The 21263-nt window shown below is 43.9% G+C and overlaps 1 protein-coding gene across 1 annotated transcript in view; it reads left to right on the forward strand.

Annotated features, from left to right (window-relative positions):
* Positions 1–21263, forward strand: part of CCDC180 (coiled-coil domain containing 180) — an 82239-nt gene that overhangs the window by 3340 nt on the left and 57636 nt on the right. Inside the window, exons 2-12 of the mRNA XM_073556050.1 lie at positions 3610–3727; positions 3803–3993; positions 5741–5829; positions 6500–6609; positions 6692–6820; positions 7176–7286; positions 7590–7685; positions 15437–15600; positions 15681–15800; positions 15880–15959; positions 20224–20312. Coding sequence (XP_073412151.1) covers positions 3659–3727; positions 3803–3993; positions 5741–5829; positions 6500–6609; positions 6692–6820; positions 7176–7286; positions 7590–7685; positions 15437–15600; positions 15681–15800; positions 15880–15959; positions 20224–20312 — 1248 coding nt within the window. The 5' untranslated portion in view covers positions 3610–3658. The remainder of the gene's footprint in view (positions 1–3609; positions 3728–3802; positions 3994–5740; positions 5830–6499; positions 6610–6691; positions 6821–7175; positions 7287–7589; positions 7686–15436; positions 15601–15680; positions 15801–15879; positions 15960–20223; positions 20313–21263) is intronic.

The raw sequence follows: 21263 nt of genomic DNA on the forward strand, positions 1-21263 counted from the left end.
GGTTCACCTGCCCTGTCCGGGCTCCCAGCCCCTATACTAACTAGAATGCAGGAAATTCTCTGCCTTACACACAGTTGGCCCCTCCTATATTAACTACTAGCTGAAGAGCCCGGCGTTGCCTGGGCATAGTAACCAACTGTGGTTAGTTATAACAAATTATAATGATTATATTGCACATAAAAACCGTGCATCTAATTCTATCCTGTGTGATACTGACTGCTGAGCCGTGTATCTAATCCTATTCTTTGTGATACTGTCTGCTGAGCCGTGTATCTAATACAATTCTGTGTGATACTGACTGCTGACCTGTGTATCTAATCCTATCCTGTGTGATACTGACTGCTGAGCCATGTATCTAATCCTATTCTGTGTGATAGTCTGCTGAGCCGTGTATCTATTCCTATCCTGTGTGATACTGACTGCTGAGCTGTGTATCTAATCCTATCCCGTGTGATACTGCCTGCTGAGCCATGTGCCTAATCCTCTCCTGTGTGATACTGACTGCTGAGCTGTGTATCTAATCGTATCCTGTGTGATACTGTGTGCTGAGCCGTGTATCTAACCCTATCCTGTGTGATACTGACCGCTGAGCCGTGTATCTAATACTATTCTGTGTGATACTGTGTGCTGAGCTGCGTATCTAATCCTATACTGTGTGATACTGCCTGCTGAGCCATGTGTCTAATCCTCTCCTGTGTGATACTGACTGCTGAGCTGTGTATCTAATCCTATCCTGTGTGATACTGACTGCTGAGCCGTGTATCTAATACTATTCTGTGTGATACTGTGTGCTGAGCCGTATATCTATTCCTATCCTGTGTGATACTGTCTGCTGAGCTGTGTATCTAATCCTATCTTGTGTGATACTGACTGCTGAGCTGTATATCTAATCCTATCCTGTGTGATACTGACTGCTGAGCCGTGTATCTAATCCTATCCTGTGTGTTACTGACTGCTCAGCCGTGTATCTATTCCTATCCTGTGTGATACTGACTGCTGAGCTGTGTATCTAATCTCATCCTGTGTGATACTGACTGCTGAGCCGTGTCTCTAATCCTATCCTGTGTGATACTGACTGCTGAGCCGTGTCTCTAATCCTATCCTGTGTGATACTGTGTGCTGAGCTGTGTATCTAATCCTATCCTGTGTGATACTGACTGCTGAGCCGTGTATCTAATCCTATCCTGTGTGATACTGACTGCTGAGCTGTGTATCTAATCCTATCCTGTGTGATACTGTCTGCTGAGCCGTGTATCTAGTCCTATCCTGTGTGATACCGTCTGCTGAGCCGTGTATCTATTCCTATCCTGTGTGATACTGACTGCTCAGCCGTGTATTTAATCCTATCCTGTGTGATACTGTCTGCTGAGCTGTGTATCTAATCTCATCCTGTGTGATACTGTCTGCTGAGCCGTGTATCTAATCCTATCCTGTGTGATACTGACTGCTGAGCCGTGTTTCTAATCCTATCCTGTGTGATACTGTGTGCTGAGCTGTGTATCTAATCCTCTCCTGTGTGATACTGACTGCTGAGCTGTGTATCTAATCCTATCCTGTGTGATACTGACTGCTGAGCTGTGTATCTAATCCTATCCTGTGTGATACTGTCTGCTGAGCCGTGTATCTAGTCCTATCCTGTGTGATACTGACTGCTCAGCCGTGTATCTAATCCTAACCTGTGTGATACTGTCTGCTGAGCTGTGTATCTAATCTCATCCTGTGTGATACTGTCTGCTGAGCCGTGTATCTAATCCTATCCTGTGTGATGCTGCTGAGCCGTGTTTCTAATTCTATCCTGTGTGATAGAGACTGCTGAGCCGTGTATCTAATCCTATTCTGTGTGATACTGTCTGCTTAACCGTGTATCTAACACAATTCTGTGTGATACTGACTGCTGACCTGTGTATCTAATCCTATTCTGTGTGATACTGACTGCTGAGCCGTGTATCTAATCCTATCCTGTGTGATACTGACTGCTGAGCTGTGTATCTAATCATATCCTGTGTGATACTGACTGCTGAGCCGTGTATCTAATCCTATCCTGTGTGATGCTCTATGCTGAGCTGTGTATCTAATCCTATCCTGTGTGCTACTGGGCTCCCCCTGCAGTCTGTGTCAGAGGGTGGTCTGTGTTGGCACGGTAATAAATTATTTCCAGCTTTACAGAAGGACGATAACACCATAGAAATGATAAGAATAACAGGCCTCAGTTACCACAACTGTCTACAAAGAAAACTGTTGCTGATAGCAACCAATCACAGCTCATTTTTCATCTTTTAAACAGCTCTGGGACAGCGTGGCGAGTTTTGAGTGGCGACTTTTGTGTTTTGACTTTTATGTGGCGAGGTTGGTGTATGTGTGGTGAAATGTGTGCTGAGGGTGGTATATGTGTTGAAGCACGTGGTAGTGTGTGGCGCATTTTGTGTGTGCGTTCATATCCCCGTGTGTGGTGAGTATCCCATGTCAGGGCCCCACCCTAGCAACTGTACGGTATATACTGCTTGGCGCCATCGCTCTCATTCTCTTAAAGGGAATCTGTCACCCCTTTTTTGAGATATCATATAATGATATCATTCAATTGTGTGTCACATAAGGATTCTCTTGGTACTTTTGCTTCCCCCTGACCCCACACCTTTCATGCATAAATACCTTGTTTATATCGGTTCAGATGTATGTAAACTGCCGCTGTCCGGTCCGCTGGGCGGGGCTTATTCACCTGCTCCTCCCCTCCCTGTCTTGCTCTAGGCATTTCTTCTTGTGTAGAGCAAGACAGGGAGGGGGGAGCAGTTGAATAAGCCCCGGACAGCAGCAGATTACATACATCTGAACCGATATAAAAAAGGTATTTATGCATGAAAGGTGCGGGGTCAGGGGGAAGCAAAAGTACCAAGAGAATCCTTATGTGACACACAATTGAATGATATCATTATATGATATCTCAAAAAAGGGGTGACAGATTCCCTTTAAGTCCCCCTTGTTCACATCAGGCAGCTGTCAATGTGTCTCCAACACTTTTCCTTTCACTTTTTCCCCATTATGTAGCTAGGGGCAAAATTGTTTGGTGAATTGGAACGCGCGGGGTTAAAATTTTGCCTCACAACATAGCCTATGACACTCTCGGGGTCCAGACGTGTGACTCTGCAAAATTTTGTGGCTGTAGCTGCGACGTGCAGATGCCATTCCCGGACATACACACATACATACTGTACATACATCACACACACACCTACATTGAGCTTTATATATTAGATTACTTATCCCATCCTAGGTGTGCTAAAATGCCCCCTCTAGTGGGCTAATTCCGTCACTACGCTGTCCCTAAACAAGAATATAATATACACATAGCAACATTCAGATACATGATAATATATACAGAGCAAAACATTCAACATTTACCAGCTTTTAATTCGGAATATGTGTGAGGCTTAAAACAGTCTTTGTAACCCCTTACACCTATATCAGAGCGGAGTGATGTGTGCGTCCTGCAGGGGTCCCTCCGTCCATCCATGCGAGGGGTCTATATGAACTCTTGGAGACATCTTTATTATACTGAGGCTGATAGCACTAGGGGTCCTGGGAGTGGCACTGTCACTATATGTATATTTCCAGATGGCAGAGGAACACGCACCGCCCCCTCTGGTACACGTAAGCTGACGCTATGGCTCTTGTTGGAGAAGTCCATGTTGTTCCCAGCGGTAAAGTCTACAGACAGATCTTCGATGCGGAGGTACGGGGCCTTCACAGCCGCTGCCATCTGCAGTGTAGGTGGAACTGCTTGTTGAGCCTTGTCCTGCTGTTACAGGTGCAGCTCGTACGGTCACTTGGAGAGGCGCGAACTCGGGGGGCACAGCATGGAGGACGGTTTGACCGTGGGAAGATTCCCCTTATCAGGGATGACGACACCCGCTCTGCAGGGCTGTTATCTGCTCGCCAGCATCGCTGGGTGGATAGCATGCCATGTGACGGTTTCACGGAGAACCCGGTTGTATACATGTGAGTCTATGGTGCGGTATTATCTGTGTACAGGTGAGTCTACGGTGCAGTATTATCTGTGTACAGGTGAGTCTATGCTGCAGTATTATCTGTGTACAGGTGAGTCTATGGTGCGGTATTATCTGTGTACAGGTGAGTCTATGGTGCGGTATTATCTGTATACAGGTGAGTCTATGGTGCGGTATTATCTGTATACAGGTGATTCTATGGTGCAATATTATCTGTATACTGGTGGTTCTATGGTGCGGTATCATCTGTATACTGGTGGTTCTATGGTGCGGTATTATCTGTATACTGGTGGTTCTATGGTGCAGTATTATCTGTGTACAGGTGAGTCTATGGTGCAGTATTATCTGTACAGGTGAGTCTATGCTGCAGTATTATCTGTGTACAGGTGAGTCTATGGTGCGGTATTATCTGTGTACAGGTGAGTCTATGGTGCGGTATTATCTGTATACAGGTGATTCTATCGTGCAATATTATCTTTATACTGGTGGTTCTATGGTGCCGTATTATCTGTATACTGGTGGCTCTATGGTGCGGTATCATCTGTATACTGGTGGTTCTATGGTGCCGTATTATCTGTATTCTGGTGGCTCTATGGTGCGGTATTATCTGTATACTGGTGGTTCTATGGTGCGGTATTATCTGTATACTGGTGGTTCTATGGTGCAGTATTATCTGTATACTGGTGGTTCTATGGTGCGGTATCATCTGTATACTGGTGGTTCTATGGTGCGATATCGTCTGTATACTGGTGGTTCTATGGTGCGGTATCATCTGTATACTGGTGGTTGTATGGTGCGGTATCATCTGTATACTGGTGGTTCTATGGTGCGGTATTATCTGTATACTGGTGGTTCTATGGTGCGGTATCATCTGTATACTGGTGGTTCTATGGTGCGGTATCATCTGTATACTGGTGGTTCTATGGTGCGGTATTATCTGTATACTGGTGGTTCTATGGTGCGGTATTATCTGTATACTGGTGGTTCTATGGTGCGGTATTATCTGTATACTGGTGGTTCTATGGTGCGGTATTATCTGTATACTGGTGGTTCTATGGTGCGGTATTATCTGTATACTGGTGGTTCTATGGTGCGGTATCATCTGTATACTGGTGGTTCTATGGTGCGGTATTATCTGTATACTGGTGGTTCTATGGTGCTGTATCATCTGTATACTGGTGGTTCTATGGTGCGGTATTATCTGTATACTGGTGGTTCTATGGTGCGGTATTATCTGTATACTGGTGGTTCTATGGTGCAGTATTATCTGTATACTGGTGGTTCTATGGTGCAGTATTATCTGTATACTGGTGGTTCTATGGTGCGGTATTATCTGTATACTGGTGGTTCTATGGTGCAGTATTATCTGTATACTGGTGGTTCTATGGTGCGGTATTATCTGTATACTGGTGGTTCTATGGTGCAGCATTACCTGTATACTGTTGGTTCTATGGTGCAGTATTATCTGTATACTCGTGGTTCTATGGTGCGGTATTATCTGTATACTCGTGGTTCTATGGGGCAGCATTATCTGTATACTCGTGGTTCTATGGGGCAGCATTATCTGTATACTGGTGGTTCTATGGTGCAGTATTATCTGTATACTGGTGGTTCTATGGTGCAGTATTATCTGTATACTCGTGGTTCTATGGGGCAGTATTATCTGTATACTGGTGGTTCTATGGTGCGGTATTATTACATTTTGTGCTCTCTTCTCCCATCTGTAATCTTCCTTCCAGGGAAGGAGCAGCGAACGCTCTTAGGACAATTCAGGAAAGTGAAGATTTGATCGCAGCCAGAGAAGTGCGAGGCCTGTGTGACGTCATCGGTAATCTGCGCTGTTTTCTGGGCTTGTAGACCAGTCAGACAGGTTTATATAATGCTGGATCGGGGGATTGAATACTTACTCATATAGCGGTTGTATTGATGCTGCAGAATGACGGTTCCCTGCTGCGCCAAAAAAAGCCACAGCTCTGGCAGCTGCAGTACGAAAACCCCGCCTAAGGGGAACATTGTCTGGGGTTGGGAGGTTCCTGAAATGTCCTAAGGATAGTCATCAGTATGAGGTTGGTGGGGGTCCAGCAGCTCCGCTACTGAAGGGAATAGGAGCTGTGCTTCTCCACTGCGGACACCTATGGAGAGAAAAGCTGCTGACTGGTGGGGGTCTCGGGTGTTGGATCCCCACCAACATGGTCTTGCACTTTTTTCCCGCATCATTCTTGTATTGGCCAGATGATTATTTGGTGACAAAACAATCCCCTCCCTCTAATTATACAGCCGGGATAGGAGCTATGTCTGATCCTGGACATTGCAGCAAAGTGTGCGCCGTCTCCATCCTGCCCATCTATGACACTAGCCCCTAACTAGAAGGCACTGTAAATGTGCTGCACGTATCGCAAGGGGTTAAGCAAACTGTTATAGCAGCATTTTTTTAACTCTTCTGCTGCTGCACTGCTTGCTTAAGCGTCAAACATCTGATACATTATCGTGTACTTTAGTTCCTGAGAAAACGGACAGTGGACTCCTGAAACGGATCACCTCCGCCAGACAAGAGCGGCACGCCGCAGCCGTGTCCTCCCTGCAGAAGGAGTTGGCGGATATCAGCAAGGTGCGGAGAAGGCTCACACTTGTGCTCGTTACACCAGAGACACTATCGTGTTTCCATCATTTTTTACTTTTTTCATTATCAGGAAATGGAGATTTTAGTTATGGAAGCCGGAGAAAGTCTCCAGGGAAAAATCAGCAAGTCCGATATAAAGACTGACATATTATTCCAGAAGTCTGAGAACGGGACGGACAACGCCAGCGTCACCATGAGCGTAAGTGTCTGCGTGAAGGTGTGTAAAACGACTTCAGGCTATCTTATAATGACAGGGATAACCAGGACTTCTAGCCTTCAGGACCTTGGCTTGGTTTCAGTGAATAGGAATATCCTTTCTTCCTTCCGGAGACTGAAAACCCATTCCGATCATTCCCACCCAATGTAAATTCCAAACTTGTCACAGTGGATCTGCCAAAAAACCCTGTTGGACATGATCAGGTCGGGTTTTTCAGCCTCCGGATATTGACATCTGCTGTTCCTTCCACTGACAGAAAGCAGAGGTACTGAAATGAAAAAAAAGAAAATTGGAAATGTTGAGAATTTTCACAGATTTTTTTTCTGTCTCCATATAGGCTCTAGTGGATCTCTGGGACCGGGTTATTGAGGAATCCAGGCACCGGAGGGATTACATAAGGGATACAGAGAAGACAATGTTGGAAGTGGAGCAAAAACGAGCCAAGCGGGTACGTTCGGATAATCCTGGAAAAATAAATGGAAGCGTCTGTCGCCATGAGCTCCTGCTCGCCCAAAAGAGTCCGGAAGAGTTCCACTTTATGACCATAGGGCACAGCACAGGCTATAGTAGCGTAGGCGAGAGGCGCGGACATCAGGAGAGGAGGTCCGCCATCCATTGTACATACCCGCTGGGCGGGGTGAATGCGCCCAGTGCAGCAGATCACTTGCACAGTGTTCGACGTGTATTGTTGCCTTTTTTCTGAGCTGTTAGTGCCCCTGCTAATAATAATTCCCCCCTTTCTCCATTGCAGATTGCAGAAGTTTTGCGGAAGTTCACGGCCCTGCTGACAGAAATTTGCTTTCTCATGCCACCTGATGTGCACAGATTTATCCATAAAGAAGCCATGGTGAGCCATGCTTAGGCTTTTTTAGTATTTTCTCTTTATTTCTATATTTTTTTTCTTTCAAAATCCTGAACTTTTTTTTTATTTTTCCGTAGTTGTAGGATATACACCATAGTTTTTATTGGTATAATTTTGAGGTCTTTAGGACTTTCTGATCTTTTTTTTTTATTCCATTTTGTTGGTTGGGGACAGGTGAAGTGACCATTTAAACTTTCTATATATTTTATCTTTGCCCTCACTCTTTCACTATTTTGGATGTGCTGCACAAAATGCAGTTTTTAAATGAATGTCTTTACTTGTAAGGGAAAAATAAATCCAAATCTACAGGGCCTTTTTAAATTAACTGTGGTTTAGGACGTGCCTGACAAAATGAAGTAGAACAAAAGTTCCTGAAAAGCTAGTGTAGTGCAGCAGGGTTTATGCAGTGTGACAAACAGGCAGTGACTGCAGGAAAGTTCACAGAAAAACGTGTTCAATGTCCAGTGCACAGCATGTGGTATCCTCCGGATTGCAGTTTGGAAAACAAAGTCAGTCTGTGAGCATTGCCGTGGGTGACTGCACCGCCGTGTATGCTGGGGGTGCCAGGCCTTTTGGCTCTGCTTGGCCCTGTGTTGACTCACACAGATTGAGCTCTGCAAAGCCTTCTGCTCTGATTGCATGACTGCAGGGTTTGTACAACAGAGCCTGTAGCCGTAGGCCACATGGAAAATCTGGGGCCGGGGAAGGAAATAGGCCGCCCCACTACTATCCTGTAGTCCATTTCAAAATTACAAGCCCATGGCAGGTTTTCTTAAATCCGCCTTGGACAAATAGCTTACCCAAGATCAACACTTCTGTTCTGCCTTGCAATCACTGCTATGCATGTGACTGCACTGCACTCTCCTGGCCTCCATATGCTTCTTTACACATCCTGGGGGACACATAGCGACCTCGCATATGACCCCGGTCACTGCCCTCACACTAGACATCATGCTGCAATCCAACGAAATTCTGGAACAAATGAGACACAAAGTAATTGAGATCTATCAGTCTGGAAAAGGTTATAAAGCCATTACTAAAGATTTGGGACTCCAGCAAACCACAGTGAAATACATTAACAAATGGGGAAAATATGGAACAGTGCTGAATCTTCCCAGGAGTGGCCAGCCAACCAAAATTACCCCAACAGTGCAGCGACAACTCTTCCAAGAGGTCACAAAAGACCCGACAACAACGTGTAAAGAACTGCAGGCCTCACCTGCTCAGTTAAGGTCAGTGTTCATGACTCTACCATTAGAAAGAGACTGGGCAAAAATAGGTGAAATACACTACCTTTCAAAAGTTTAGGGTCACTTAGAAATAGTTCTTATTTTTGAAAGAAACGTATAGTTTTTTCCAATGAAGCCAACATTAAATGATTCAGAAATACACTCTATACATTGTTAATGTGGTAATTGACTATTCTAGCTGCAAATGTCTGGTTTGTAATGCAATATCATCATGGGTGTATAGAGACCCATTTCCAACAACCATCACTCCAGTGTTCTTATGATACTTTGTGTTTGTTAACTGTGTAAGAAGACTAATAGATGGTTAAAATACCGTTGAAAACCCTTGTGAAAGTATGTTAGCACAGCTGAAAACAGTTTGGCTGATTAGAGAAGCTATAAACCTGACGTTCCTTTGAGCTAGTTGAGAATCTGGAGCATTACATTTGTTGGTTCCATTAAACTCTAAAAATGGCCAGTAGAAAATAACTTTCATGTGAAACTCGACAGTCTATTCTTGTTCTTAGAAATGAAGGCTATTCAATGCGAGAAATTGCCAAGAAACTGAAGATTTCCTACAGAGGAGAGCACAAACAGGCTCTAACCAGAGTAGAAAGAGAAGTGGGAGACCCCGCTGCACAACTGAGCAACAAGACCAGTACATTAGAGTCTGTAGTTTGAGAAATCGATACCTCGCAGGTCCTCAACTGGCAGCTTCATTGTAAGGTACTCCTGGGGTGGACCCACTAGACCGTGGCAACGAACCTCCCGAGGGCGAGCTGACCAGGTGGACCACCCCCTATACAGGGAGTGTATGGGGCAAGCCCGCGGGTAACTATCACCACGGCAGCTGGTACCCAGGGAACGTATCAGCGGACAGACAGGTAGATCCAGATTGGAGACACCGGACAGACGGGCACGGCTTGGCGGCACAGAAGAGACGGGCACGGCTAGGAGACACAGGAGTGACGGCACGGCTTGGAGACACAGGAGTGACGGGCAAGGCTTGGAGACACAGAAGTGGCGGGCACGGCTTGGAGACACTGAAGTGACGGCCACGGCTTGGAGACACTGAAGTGACGGCCACGGCTTGGAGACACTGAGCCTAGGAGAGAGAACAAGGAGGAATGAGTCAACGGACGGACAGGAGGCTGGGAAGCACAAGGAGAGCGGGCCAGAGTCACTAGCAAGGCCTAGTGATAGTCAGGCATCGCCAGCAGGAGGAGGCGGCCTGATATAGGGAAGTGGGAGGCCTTCCGGTTCATGACCTCAAGTTGGAGGAGGAGACGCGCGTCCTCAGGAGGAGGAGAGCGTGCGCCCGGCCATAGAGTGGACGCGCGCCCGCCGAGGAGGAGGAGCGGGGGCGCGCACCTGGCGCGATCCAGAGGGCCGGACGGAGGCGGTCGCCGGCCGAGGAAGGATGGCCGGAAGAGACCGCGCCGTGGCCCGCAGCAGCCGGAGCCGAAGCGAGGAGGCCACCGGCGAGCGGGTGAGCTGGGGCCGGGGGGAGGTAAGGGAAGGAGTGCGCGGCAGCCGCCGCGTGACATTCATTAAATAATACACACAAAACAGTTTGGCTGATTAGAGAAGCTATAAACCTGACCTTCCTTTTGAGCTAGTTGAGAATCTGGAGCATTACATTTGTTGGTTCCATTAAACTCTCAAAATGGCCAGAAAAAAAGAACTTTCATGTGAAACTCGACAGTCTTCTCTTGTTCTTAGAAATGAAGGCTATTCCATGTTAGAAATTGCCAAGAAACTGAAGATTTCCTACAACGGTGTGTACTACTCCCTTCAGAGGAGACCACAAACAGGCTCTAACCAGAGTAGAAAGAGAAGTGGGAGGCCCTGCTGCACAACTGAGCAACAAGACAAGTACATTAGAGTCTGCAGTTTGAGAAATTGATGCCTCACAGGTCCTCAACTGGCAGCTTCATTAAATAGTACATGCAAAACGCCAGTGTCAACGTCTACAGTGAAGAGGCGACTCCGAGATGCTGTCTTCAGGGCAGAGTGGCAAAGAAAAAGCCATATCTGACACTGGCCAATAAAAGGAAAAGATTAATATGGGCAAAAGAACACAGACATTGGACAGAGTAAGATTGGAAAAAAAGTGTTATGGACAGACTAATCCAAGTTTGAGGTGTTTGGATCACACAGAAGAACATTTATGAGACGCAGAACAACTGAAAAGATGCTAGAAGAGTTTCTGATGCCATCTGTCAAGCATGGTGGAGGTAATGTGATGGTCTGGAGTTGCTTTGGTGCTGGTAAAGTGGTAGATTTGTACAAGGTAAAAGGGATTTTGAATAAGGAAGGCTATCACTCCATTTTGCAATGCCATGCCATACCCTGTGGGGTCAATTTCATCCTACAACAGGACAATGACCCAAAGCACACCTCCAAATTATGCAAGAATTATTTAGGGAAGAAGCAGGCAGCTGGTGTTCTATCTGTATTGCAGTGGCCAGCGCAGTCACCAGATCTCCACCCCATTGAGCTGTTGTGGGAGCAGCCAGAACGTATGGAATGCAAAAAGTGCCCATCAAGCCAAACCAACTTGTGGGAGGGGCTTCTGGAGTCATGGGGTGAAATTTCTCCAGATTACCTCAGCAAATTAACTGCTGGAAAGCCAAAGGTCTGCAATGCTGTAATTGCTGCAAAGGGAGCATTCTTTGACAAAAGTTTGAAGGAGAAAATTATTATTTCAAATAAAAATCTTTTTTTAAAACCTTGTCAATGTCTGGACTAGATTTTAAATTCATTTGGCAACTCATTTGATTAATAAAAGTATGAGTTTTCATGGAAAACACAAAATTGTCTGGGTGACCCCAAACTTTTGAACGGTAGTGTAGGTGCATGGTAGAGTTCCAAGAAGAAAACCACTGCTGAGCAATAAGAACATAAAGGTTCGTCTCAGTTTTGCCAGAAAACATCTTGATGATTCCCAAGGCTTTTGGGAGAATATATAGTTTAGAATTTGCGCTATGAATGTACCCTCAAATAAAATAATAAATAGATAAATACTATCAGCTATATAATAATAAATGGCTTAGTAATAAAAAGCTTAATAATAAAAATAAGTGCCAATAAAGGGTTACCTTGACATGAGTTCTGAAACTGAATAGATGAGTAGTAGCCTTTCGAGGAAGGTCATATAGGGAAAGCTGGATGATCCTCTTTTCAGAGCTAAAAAGAAAGGTGGTTACCTTTTAAGGAAGGTCATGTAGGAAAAGCTGGGTGATCCTGCCAATGAAGGGTTACCTTAATGTGAATTCTGAGACTGAATGGATGAGTGGTAGCCTTTAAAGGAAGGTCCTATAGGGAAAGCTCGATAGTCCTCTTCTCAGAGCTAAAATGAAAGGTGGTTGGCTTTTAAGGAAGGTCCTGTGATAAAAGCTGGGTGATCCTGCCAATAAATGGTTATATTAATGTGAGTTCTGAGACTGAATAGATGAGTGGTAACCTTCAAAGGAAGGTGCTATGGGGAAAGCTGGATGGTCCTCTTTTCAGAGCTAAAAGGAAAGGTGGTTGCCTTTTAAAGAAGGTTCTGTGAGAAAAGCTGGGTGATCCTGCTTTATATAAAAAAGCTCAATACCTCCGTTCACAGTTAAACTCTCCAGATGGTGAAGTGCTGCAGGAGATACAAATAGGACACTGTCCCGGACGGGCGCCCGTGATGTAAGATACCAGCGCCCGCTTGTGTTTAGTCCAAGCGCCGTGTTCAGCATCAAGCCGGCAAGGTGCAGAGATGCTGCAGGACCTTGCGTGACGTCACAGTCACGTGATGCAATCACGTGACTGGCTAAGGAAGGCACAGGGGGCCAAAAAAGTTGTCCCTACGCGTTACGGAATGCACTGATTCCTTCGTCAGGGATGGGAGAATAATCTGCGGACTGACGAGACAAAAAATTAACTTTTTGAAAGGTGTATGTCCCATTACATCTGGTGTAGAAGAAACAAAGCGTTTCAGAAAAGGAGCATCATACCAACAGTAAAATGTGGTGGTAGAGGGATGGTCTGGGACTGTTTTGCATAATAAATGTAATATATATATATATAGACAACGACAAAACAAGGTCCAGCAATAACATGAGAAATCCAGGATGCTGTTAAAAAATATTTCTTTCTTTTCATTCATAAATCCATTAAAATAAGGTATAATGGTCCAAGCAGTTCAAAACAGCAATAGCGCAGGAAAGTAATGCAGATAGGACTACGCGTTTCAGCGGTAAAACTCGCCTTCTTCACGGTCCAGAATATATATATATATATATATATATATATATATATATATATATACAGTTATGGCCAAAAGTATTGACACCCCTGCAATTTTGTCAGATAATACTCAGTTTCTTCCTGAAAATTATTGCAAACAAATTCTTTGTTATTATTATCTTCATTTAATTTGTCTTAAATGAAAAAACACAAAAAGAATTGTCCTAAAGCCAAATTGGATATAATTCCACACTAAACATAAAAAAGAGGGTGGACAAAAGTATTGGCACTGTTTGAAAAATCATGTGATGCTTCTCTAATTTGTGTAATTAACAGCACCTGTAACTTACCTGTGGCACCTAACAGGTGTTGGCAATAACTAAATCACACTTGCAGCCAGTTGACATGGATTAAAGTTGACTCAACCTCTGTCCTGTGTCCTTGTGTGTACCACCTTGAGCATAGAGAAAAGAAAGAAGACCAAAGAACTGTCTGAGGACTTGAGAAACCAAATTGTGAGGAAGCATGAGCAATCTCAAGGCTACAAGTTCATCTCCAAAGACCTGAATGTTCCTGTGTCTACCGTGCGCAGTGTCATCAAGAAGTTTAAAGCCCATGGCACTGTGGCTAACCTCCCTAGATGTGGACGGAAAAGAAAAATTGACAAGAGATTTCAACGCAAGATTGTGCGGATGTTGGATAAAGAACCTCGACTAACATCCAAACAAGTTCAAGCTGCCCTGCAGTCCGAGGGTACAATAGTGTCAACCCGTACTATCCGTCGGCGTCTGAATGAAAAGGGACTGTATGTAGGAGACCCAGGAAGACCCCACTTCTTACCCCGAGACATAAAAAAGCCATGCTGGAGTTTGCCAAAACTTACCTGAAAAAGCCTAAAACATTTTGGAAGAATGTTCTCTGGTCAGATGAGACAAAAGTAGAGCAAAGGCATCAAGATAGAGTTTACAGGAGAAAAAGAGAGGCATTCAAAGAAAAAAAACACGGTCCCTACAGTCAAACATGGCGGAGGTTCCCTGATGTTTTGGGGTTGCTTTGCTGCCTCTGGCACTGGACTGCTTGACCGTGTGCATGGCATTATGAAGTCTGAAGACTACCAACAAATTTTGCAGCATAGTGTAGGGCCCAGTGTGAGAAAGCTGGGTCTCCCTCAGAGGTCATGGGTCTTCCAGCAGGACAATGACCCAAAACACACTTCAAAAAGCACTAGAAAATGGTTTGAGAGAAAGCACTGGAGACTTCTAAGGTGGCCAGCAATGAGTCCAGACCTGAATCCCATAGAACACCTGTGGAGAGATCTAAAAATGGCAGTGTGGAGAAGGCACCCTTCTAATATCAGGGACCTGGAGCAGTTTGTCAAAGAAGAATGGTCTAAAATTCCAGCAGAGCATTGTAAGAAACGCATTGATGGTTACCGGAAGCGGTTGGTCGCAGTTATTTTGGCTAAAGGTTGTGCAACCAAGTATTAGGCTGAGGGTGCCAATACTTTTATCTGGCCCATTTTTGGAGTTTTGCGTGTAATGATCAATGTTTTGCTTTTTGCTTCATTCTCTTTTGTGTTTTTTCATTTAAGACAAATTAAATGAAGATAATAATACCAAAGAATTTGTGATTGCAATCATTTTCAGGAAGAAACTGAGTATTATCTGACAAAATTGCAGGGGTGTCAATACTTTTGGCCACAACTGTATATAAAATACTACTGTAGCATTGCTATGATAGTGCCATCCGCACCCCTGCTGTCGCCGTGAGCCTGTTCCAAACATGCACTATGGATAACGCTAAAGAGATAGAGAGCTGGTCGGATATTGCTCACTACTGCATCGGGAGGTGAGCAGCGCTGATATTGTCACGACTACACATACGTCCTGGGATGCTAGCACAATTAGCAATCAGTTATTTCCAGACTGATAGATCTCAATTAGATTGTTTCTCATTTGTTCCAGAACTTATGTGGATCATGGCATGATTTCTAGATTTTAAGGAACTTTTAGTCTATTTCACTTTGTCAGACAGTTCCTATTTAAGTGATTTCTTGATTGAGAATGGGTGTGGCAGTAATCAGGCCTGTGTGTGGCTAGGGAATTTGAACCCAGCTTTCATAGGGTGTGGTAAACCACAGTTAATTTGTGTTTTAAGGGGGGGAGCAATTACTTTTTCACACAGGGCCTGTAGGTTAGGATTTCTTTGTCCTTTAACGGAAACAAGGGGCAAGCACTTCGTCACACAACTGTATGTGATTTACTGTCCGTATCCCCATACTCTTAGATGATTAATCAGGCCGTACTGGCCAACCACCGAGCGATTGCCAAGCTGTCCCTTAATCTGATGGAAGCCAAACTGAAAAGAGAAGGGCTTCAGCGCCTCCGGTGGCAAGATCTGGTAAAGGCTTGGAAAAGTTATAGAAAAGAAACAATGCTTCGGGACTTCAGGTGAATTTTGCTAATGCGCTGCATGAAACAAACGGGTCATTTGGTCTGAATTCTGAGGTGTAACTTTATGTATTTCACAGAGAGTTTGCAAAGCGAGAAGCGGATGAAATCCTGGGAACAGTAAAAACAGAAGCGGATCTGCTGATGGATCGGTGTAAACCTCTCCATGTAGAGAGACACCGGCTGCTGTGCTCAGTCAGGTACCAGATAACCAGAGAGGGATCTGCAACCTAAACACATGTAATAGAAAACAATCTAAGTATAATCTTCTTTTTACAGTGATTTTGTCCCTCCGACCTGCACAAGCACAGCAGTGACTGCCTGGCACAAATTACTTCTGGAACTAAACAAGCAGATAGGTGAGTGCATTGTATACAGCGGCATGTAAAAGTTTGGACACTCCTGGTCAATAGTCCTGTTATTGTGAACAGTTAAGCAAGTTGAAAATGAAATAATCTCTAAAAGGCCTGAAGTAAAAAATGACACATACTTATACACATACTTACTTTGTATTTTAGGAAAAAAAAGTGTGTGTGTGTGTGTATGTGTATATATATATATATATATATATATATATATATATATATATAGTGCTGCGGTAGCACACCTATGCAGTGAGGAGGCGGTGGCTACAGTAAAGTTCCAAAAACAAAAGTCTCTTTAATATTTAGAGTACTCACACAGTAAAAATACCAAAATGATATCCTCTGGATCGCAGCCGGGAAGCAAAAACAGTCAAATAATGTCCGGGTGATCAGGACAACTGCACCACTGTATCAGGCAGTGGGGTGCCAGGAGTTTGGTCTGCTTGGCCTTGTGTTTCCTCACACAGACAGAGCCTTTTCGCAGAGCCGACTGCTCCACAGGTTGCAAACTCCAACACTGACACACTCAGACCCTCCTGCAGGTTTTTTTAACTTCTCTCCTAGATTCTGTGGCCATGGGCCACTGGTAAGATCCGGGCTGGAGGAAATGGACTGACACCACTACCTTCCTGCAGTCCATTTCAAAAATAAAAGCCTATGCCAGGTTTTCCTGAACAACTCCTTGGTCAAAATAACTTGACCAGGTTCAAGCTTACTTCCATTCTGCCTTGGGACTTACAGGCATCCTGCTGTGACCACAAGGCACTCCACCGGATCTAGTACACTTCTGAGCGCATCCTGGGGGACACGTAGCAACCCTCACATATGACTCCGATCACTGCCTCACTATATACTGTGTGTGTGTGTGTATATATATATATATATATATATATATATATATATATATATATATACAGCTCTGGCAAAAATTAAGAGACCACTGCACAGTTTTATAAAGGTCAGCTTCTCTACATGTCTGACAGCCATTCCGTTCCAGTGTCAGTTGAATTCCAGCCAGTGTACACCTCATTCTACTTAATGTGCTTGTAATTAGGTGATCAACTGAACCAAATCTTGTTTAACGGAGCAAAGTATAAAAAACCCTGCTGTGGTGTTCACAATTATCTTGCAATAGGACAAGCTGGATGGCAAAACAAGTGCTAGTAATATCCCAAAAGTAATAGGAATGAAAAATAACTTTTAATCTTTCCAAAGGAGTTAAAAAGAAAAGTCTTGAGTGAGCAAAAAAAGGGCTCAATTCTGGATTTACTAGCAGAGGGATACAGTGAGCGTCATGTTGCCTCCATCGTTAAAATTTCAAAGACGGCAGTCCACTACAACATGGACAAGCAGCAGACATGGGGACAACAAAGCTACAGACTGGCAGAGGGTGAAAACGACTCTCCACTGACCGGGATGACCGTCATCTTATTCGAATGTCAAGTGACCTAAAAAGGAATGGCAAATGGCAGCTTGGGTGAAGTGCACGGCAAGAACATTTCGTAACAGACTCCTAGAGGCAGGGCTCAAGTCATGTAAAGCTAGAAAAAAGCCTTTCATCAATGAGAAGCAAAGGAGAGCCAGGCTGAAGTTTGCCAAAGACCATAAGGATTGGACCATAGAGGACTGGAGTTAGGTAATCTTCTCTGATCAGTCTAATTTTCAGCTTTGCCCAACACCTGGTCTCGTCTAATGGTTAGACGGAGACCTGGCGAGGCGTACAAGCCACAGTATCTTGTACCCACTGTGAAATTTGGTGGAGGATCGGTGATGACAGGGAATGCTTCAGCATGGCTGGAATTGGGTAAGTTAATCTTTGCGAAGGACATATGAGTCAAGCTGCATACAAGGTAATCCTGGAAAAACAGTTAATTCCTTCTGCTCAGGCAATGTTCCCCAACTCTGAGGACTGTTTTTTCAAGCAGTACAATGCACCATACCACCCAGCTAGGTCAATCAATGTGTGGTTGAAGGACCACCACATCAAAACCCTGTCATGGCCAGCCCAATCTCCAGACCTGAACCCCATTGAAAACCTCTGGAATGTAATCAAGAGGAAGATGGATACTTGCAAGCCAATACAAAAAAGGAACAGCATCCCATACAGGTGATTGAAAAATTCAAGAAGACTTTATTCTGCCATGGTGCAATGTTTTCACCATTACAGGTCTTTGTCAAGCATATACATTACATGAAATGGCAGCCTTATATAGTGCGGTGGCACATGCACACCAATCACTCACAAGTACTGCCCACTTCAGTAAAATACTACATTTTTTGTTATTTCGACTATTTCTTATTTTCTGAAAATAAATACAAAATGTAGTACTTGAAAATTCAAAGACATGTTGTCAGTAGTTTATAGAATAAAATGCAATTCACATTTGACTCAAAAATATACCTGAATTTTGCAGAGGTCTCTTATTTTTTGCCAAAGCTGTATATATAAGTGATGTTTTACATTTTAAAAATTACTTTACAAAAATTTTTGGGCACCATTAGAGATTTTTGTGCTCAGATAACTTTGACCAAGGCTTCAGACCTTAATAAGCCCTTTAGGGTCATGGCTTGTTCACTATCATCGTTAGGAAAGGCCAGGTGATGCAGATTTCCCAGCTTTATAAAAAAAATCAGCCTCCTCTAACCTTGTGTCAAAAAACAGCAGCCATGGGTTCTTCTAAGCAGCTAACTAATACTCTGAAAATGGTGGATGCCCACTAAGTAGGAGAAGGCTATAAGAATATAGCAAAGCGTTTTCAAGTTGCTTTTCCTCAGTTTGAAATGTAATTAAAAAATGTCAGTTACCAGGAACTGTGGAGGTCAAGATAAGGTCTGGAAGACCAAGCAAAATTTCAGTGAGAGCTACTCATAGAATTGCTAGAGAGGCAAATCAGAACCCCCAGTTCACTGCAAAAGACAATCAGAAAGATTTAGCAGACTCTGGAGTTGTGGTTCATTGTTCTACTGTTCAGAGACACCTACACAAATATGGCCTTCATGGATGGTCATCAGAAGAAAACCTCTCCTGCGTCCTCACCATAAAATTCAGTGTCTGAAATATGGAAATGAACATCTAGACAAGCCTGATGCATTTTTGAAACATGTCCTGTGGACTGATCAGGTTAAAATAGAACTCTTTGGCCACAATGATCAAAGGTATGTGTGGAGAAAAAAGGGCACAGAATTTCAGGACAAGAATGACCACAGGAGCAGGAGGAGATGACTACAGGTATTCTTTTGTCTATCTTTACAACATGTATTACTCTTTATACTTTGAACTTTTTCGGACACTTGCACATCAGGCTTACGGTATCACATGGGATACTCTGACTCAATATTTGTATTCTTACCTGTTGTAACCCTGTGTATAATCACCTGTACATCTCCCCCTGCTGGCTTTGTCACCTTATATTGCTCATTATTATTTTTTTTTGTTCACTTACTTTTATTTAATTTAAACAGTAAAGATTTATATTTTATGATACTTCTGGCTATATAATTTTTGTGCATAGGTTTTTTTCTAGGTACTAACCATGCAGGGTGCCAAAACTTTTGCATTGGCCCATTTTCCTTTTTGTAAATGATAAAATGTAAAAAAATAACAGTATACAAACTAAGTTTGTCATCTTTAACGTTAGGCCTTTTAGAGATCATTTTATCTTCAACTTGTTTAAGTGTTCACAATAACAGTAATTTTGACCAGGCGTGTCCAAACTTTTACATGCCTCTGTGCATGTTATAAATAATTAGGTTAGAGGGTTACCCCTATCATTTAGCCTCACATCTATCCGGATTTGGCCCTGAACTGATATTTTGTCCCCTAACGCAGCATTTAATCCATTGTATTGTGTTCTCTCTCTTTTACAAATGTGATTACTAAGGCTAGGTTCACATAACGTTAAGCAGCCCGTTCAACGCATAGCGCTGACGGGCTGCGTTAACGGTATAGCATAACGCGATCGCGTTATGCTATACCCACTAGCGCAGATGAATCATCTGTGCTAGTGGTGACGGAGCCTCAGACGCTGCAGCCCGCGTCCGAGGATCCGTCAGTGAATGACGACACATCGCAAGCGCATGCCGCTTTATGGCATGCGTCGTGATGCGCCCGACAATGGGGCTGAATGGCAGCGTTAACTGACTGCTTTACACCGCGTTATATCTCTAACTGACAGCCTAACTTAATGTGAACCCAGCCTAATGAATGTGTATGTGACCGCAGTGATCAGTGTTTAACGCTCCTAATCTCCCACTGCAGACTGCACAAGTTCACATTTTTTAGAAAAACTCCATAACCTCCAGGACGATGTGATCCAACGATGTATGAGGGAGTCTGAGAGGATTACGGTAAGCGTGTCTTGAGTTTGGTGCTAATAAGCTGGTGCCATAGTGATTCCAAGAACACTCATTTATCGCCTATCTACAAAACAGGTGTCTTTGGATGTTGTAGCCCCCTAGATAGGTGCTTGGCTCTGCCCTAAGACCCCTGTCTATCACTTAAAACACTGATCGAAAGTGCCTAGTTCCAGCAGGAGCATGCACACAGCGATGTATGGGCTTAATAGGAAGCATATGTCTTTATAGGTGGCTGTGGACAATGGTGTAGACCATGGGTGGGGAACCTATTTTCTGCCGAGGGCCATTTGGAATTTTATAATAGCGTTCGGGGGGCCATATAAAATTATTAATTTAAACATTAGCCAACTATATTTATTCAAATATTTAAATAACTCCCAGCTAATGTGATGGCTGGAATGACTTCTCTTTGTTGAGGCATGCGGTGTTGGGAGGTATTGATGATGTTGCTACTTGCAATTGGTTTTCTAAGTTTGCATCAGTCAGTCTTGAGTGAATCCTGCCCAGCGCCTGCACATTGAACCCTGCTGAACTCTAATTTTCCCAGCAGCGTTAGGCTATGTGCCCAAGATGCAGAAATGCTGCGGAAATGTCTGCAGCATTTCCGCAACTCCCTGCCGTGGGTAAAACGCATGCGGAATTCACATGCGTTTTCCCGCATAACACAAGTGTTTTGCAAGCGTTTTTAGCTTGCAGAATGCTTGTGCTTTTCCAAGCGATTTGAAGCATCACTTGGAAAAGTGATTGACAGGTTGGTCACACTTGTCAAGCATAGTGTTTGACAAGTGTGACCAACTTTTTACTATTGATGCTGCCTATGCAGCATCAATACTAAAAGATAGAATGTTAAAAATAATTTTAAAAAATAAAAAATATGGTTATTCTCTCCTTCCGACGGCCCCCAGAGTCCTCAGCGACGCTGCCGGCAAGTTCCGTTCCCAG

Source organism: Dendrobates tinctorius, unplaced genomic scaffold (genome assembly GCF_039654945.1).
Source record: "Dendrobates tinctorius isolate UK_male_01 unplaced genomic scaffold, ASM3965494v1 ptg000231l, whole genome shotgun sequence".
In the NCBI taxonomy this organism is placed as follows: domain Eukaryota; kingdom Metazoa; phylum Chordata; class Amphibia; order Anura; family Dendrobatidae; genus Dendrobates; species Dendrobates tinctorius.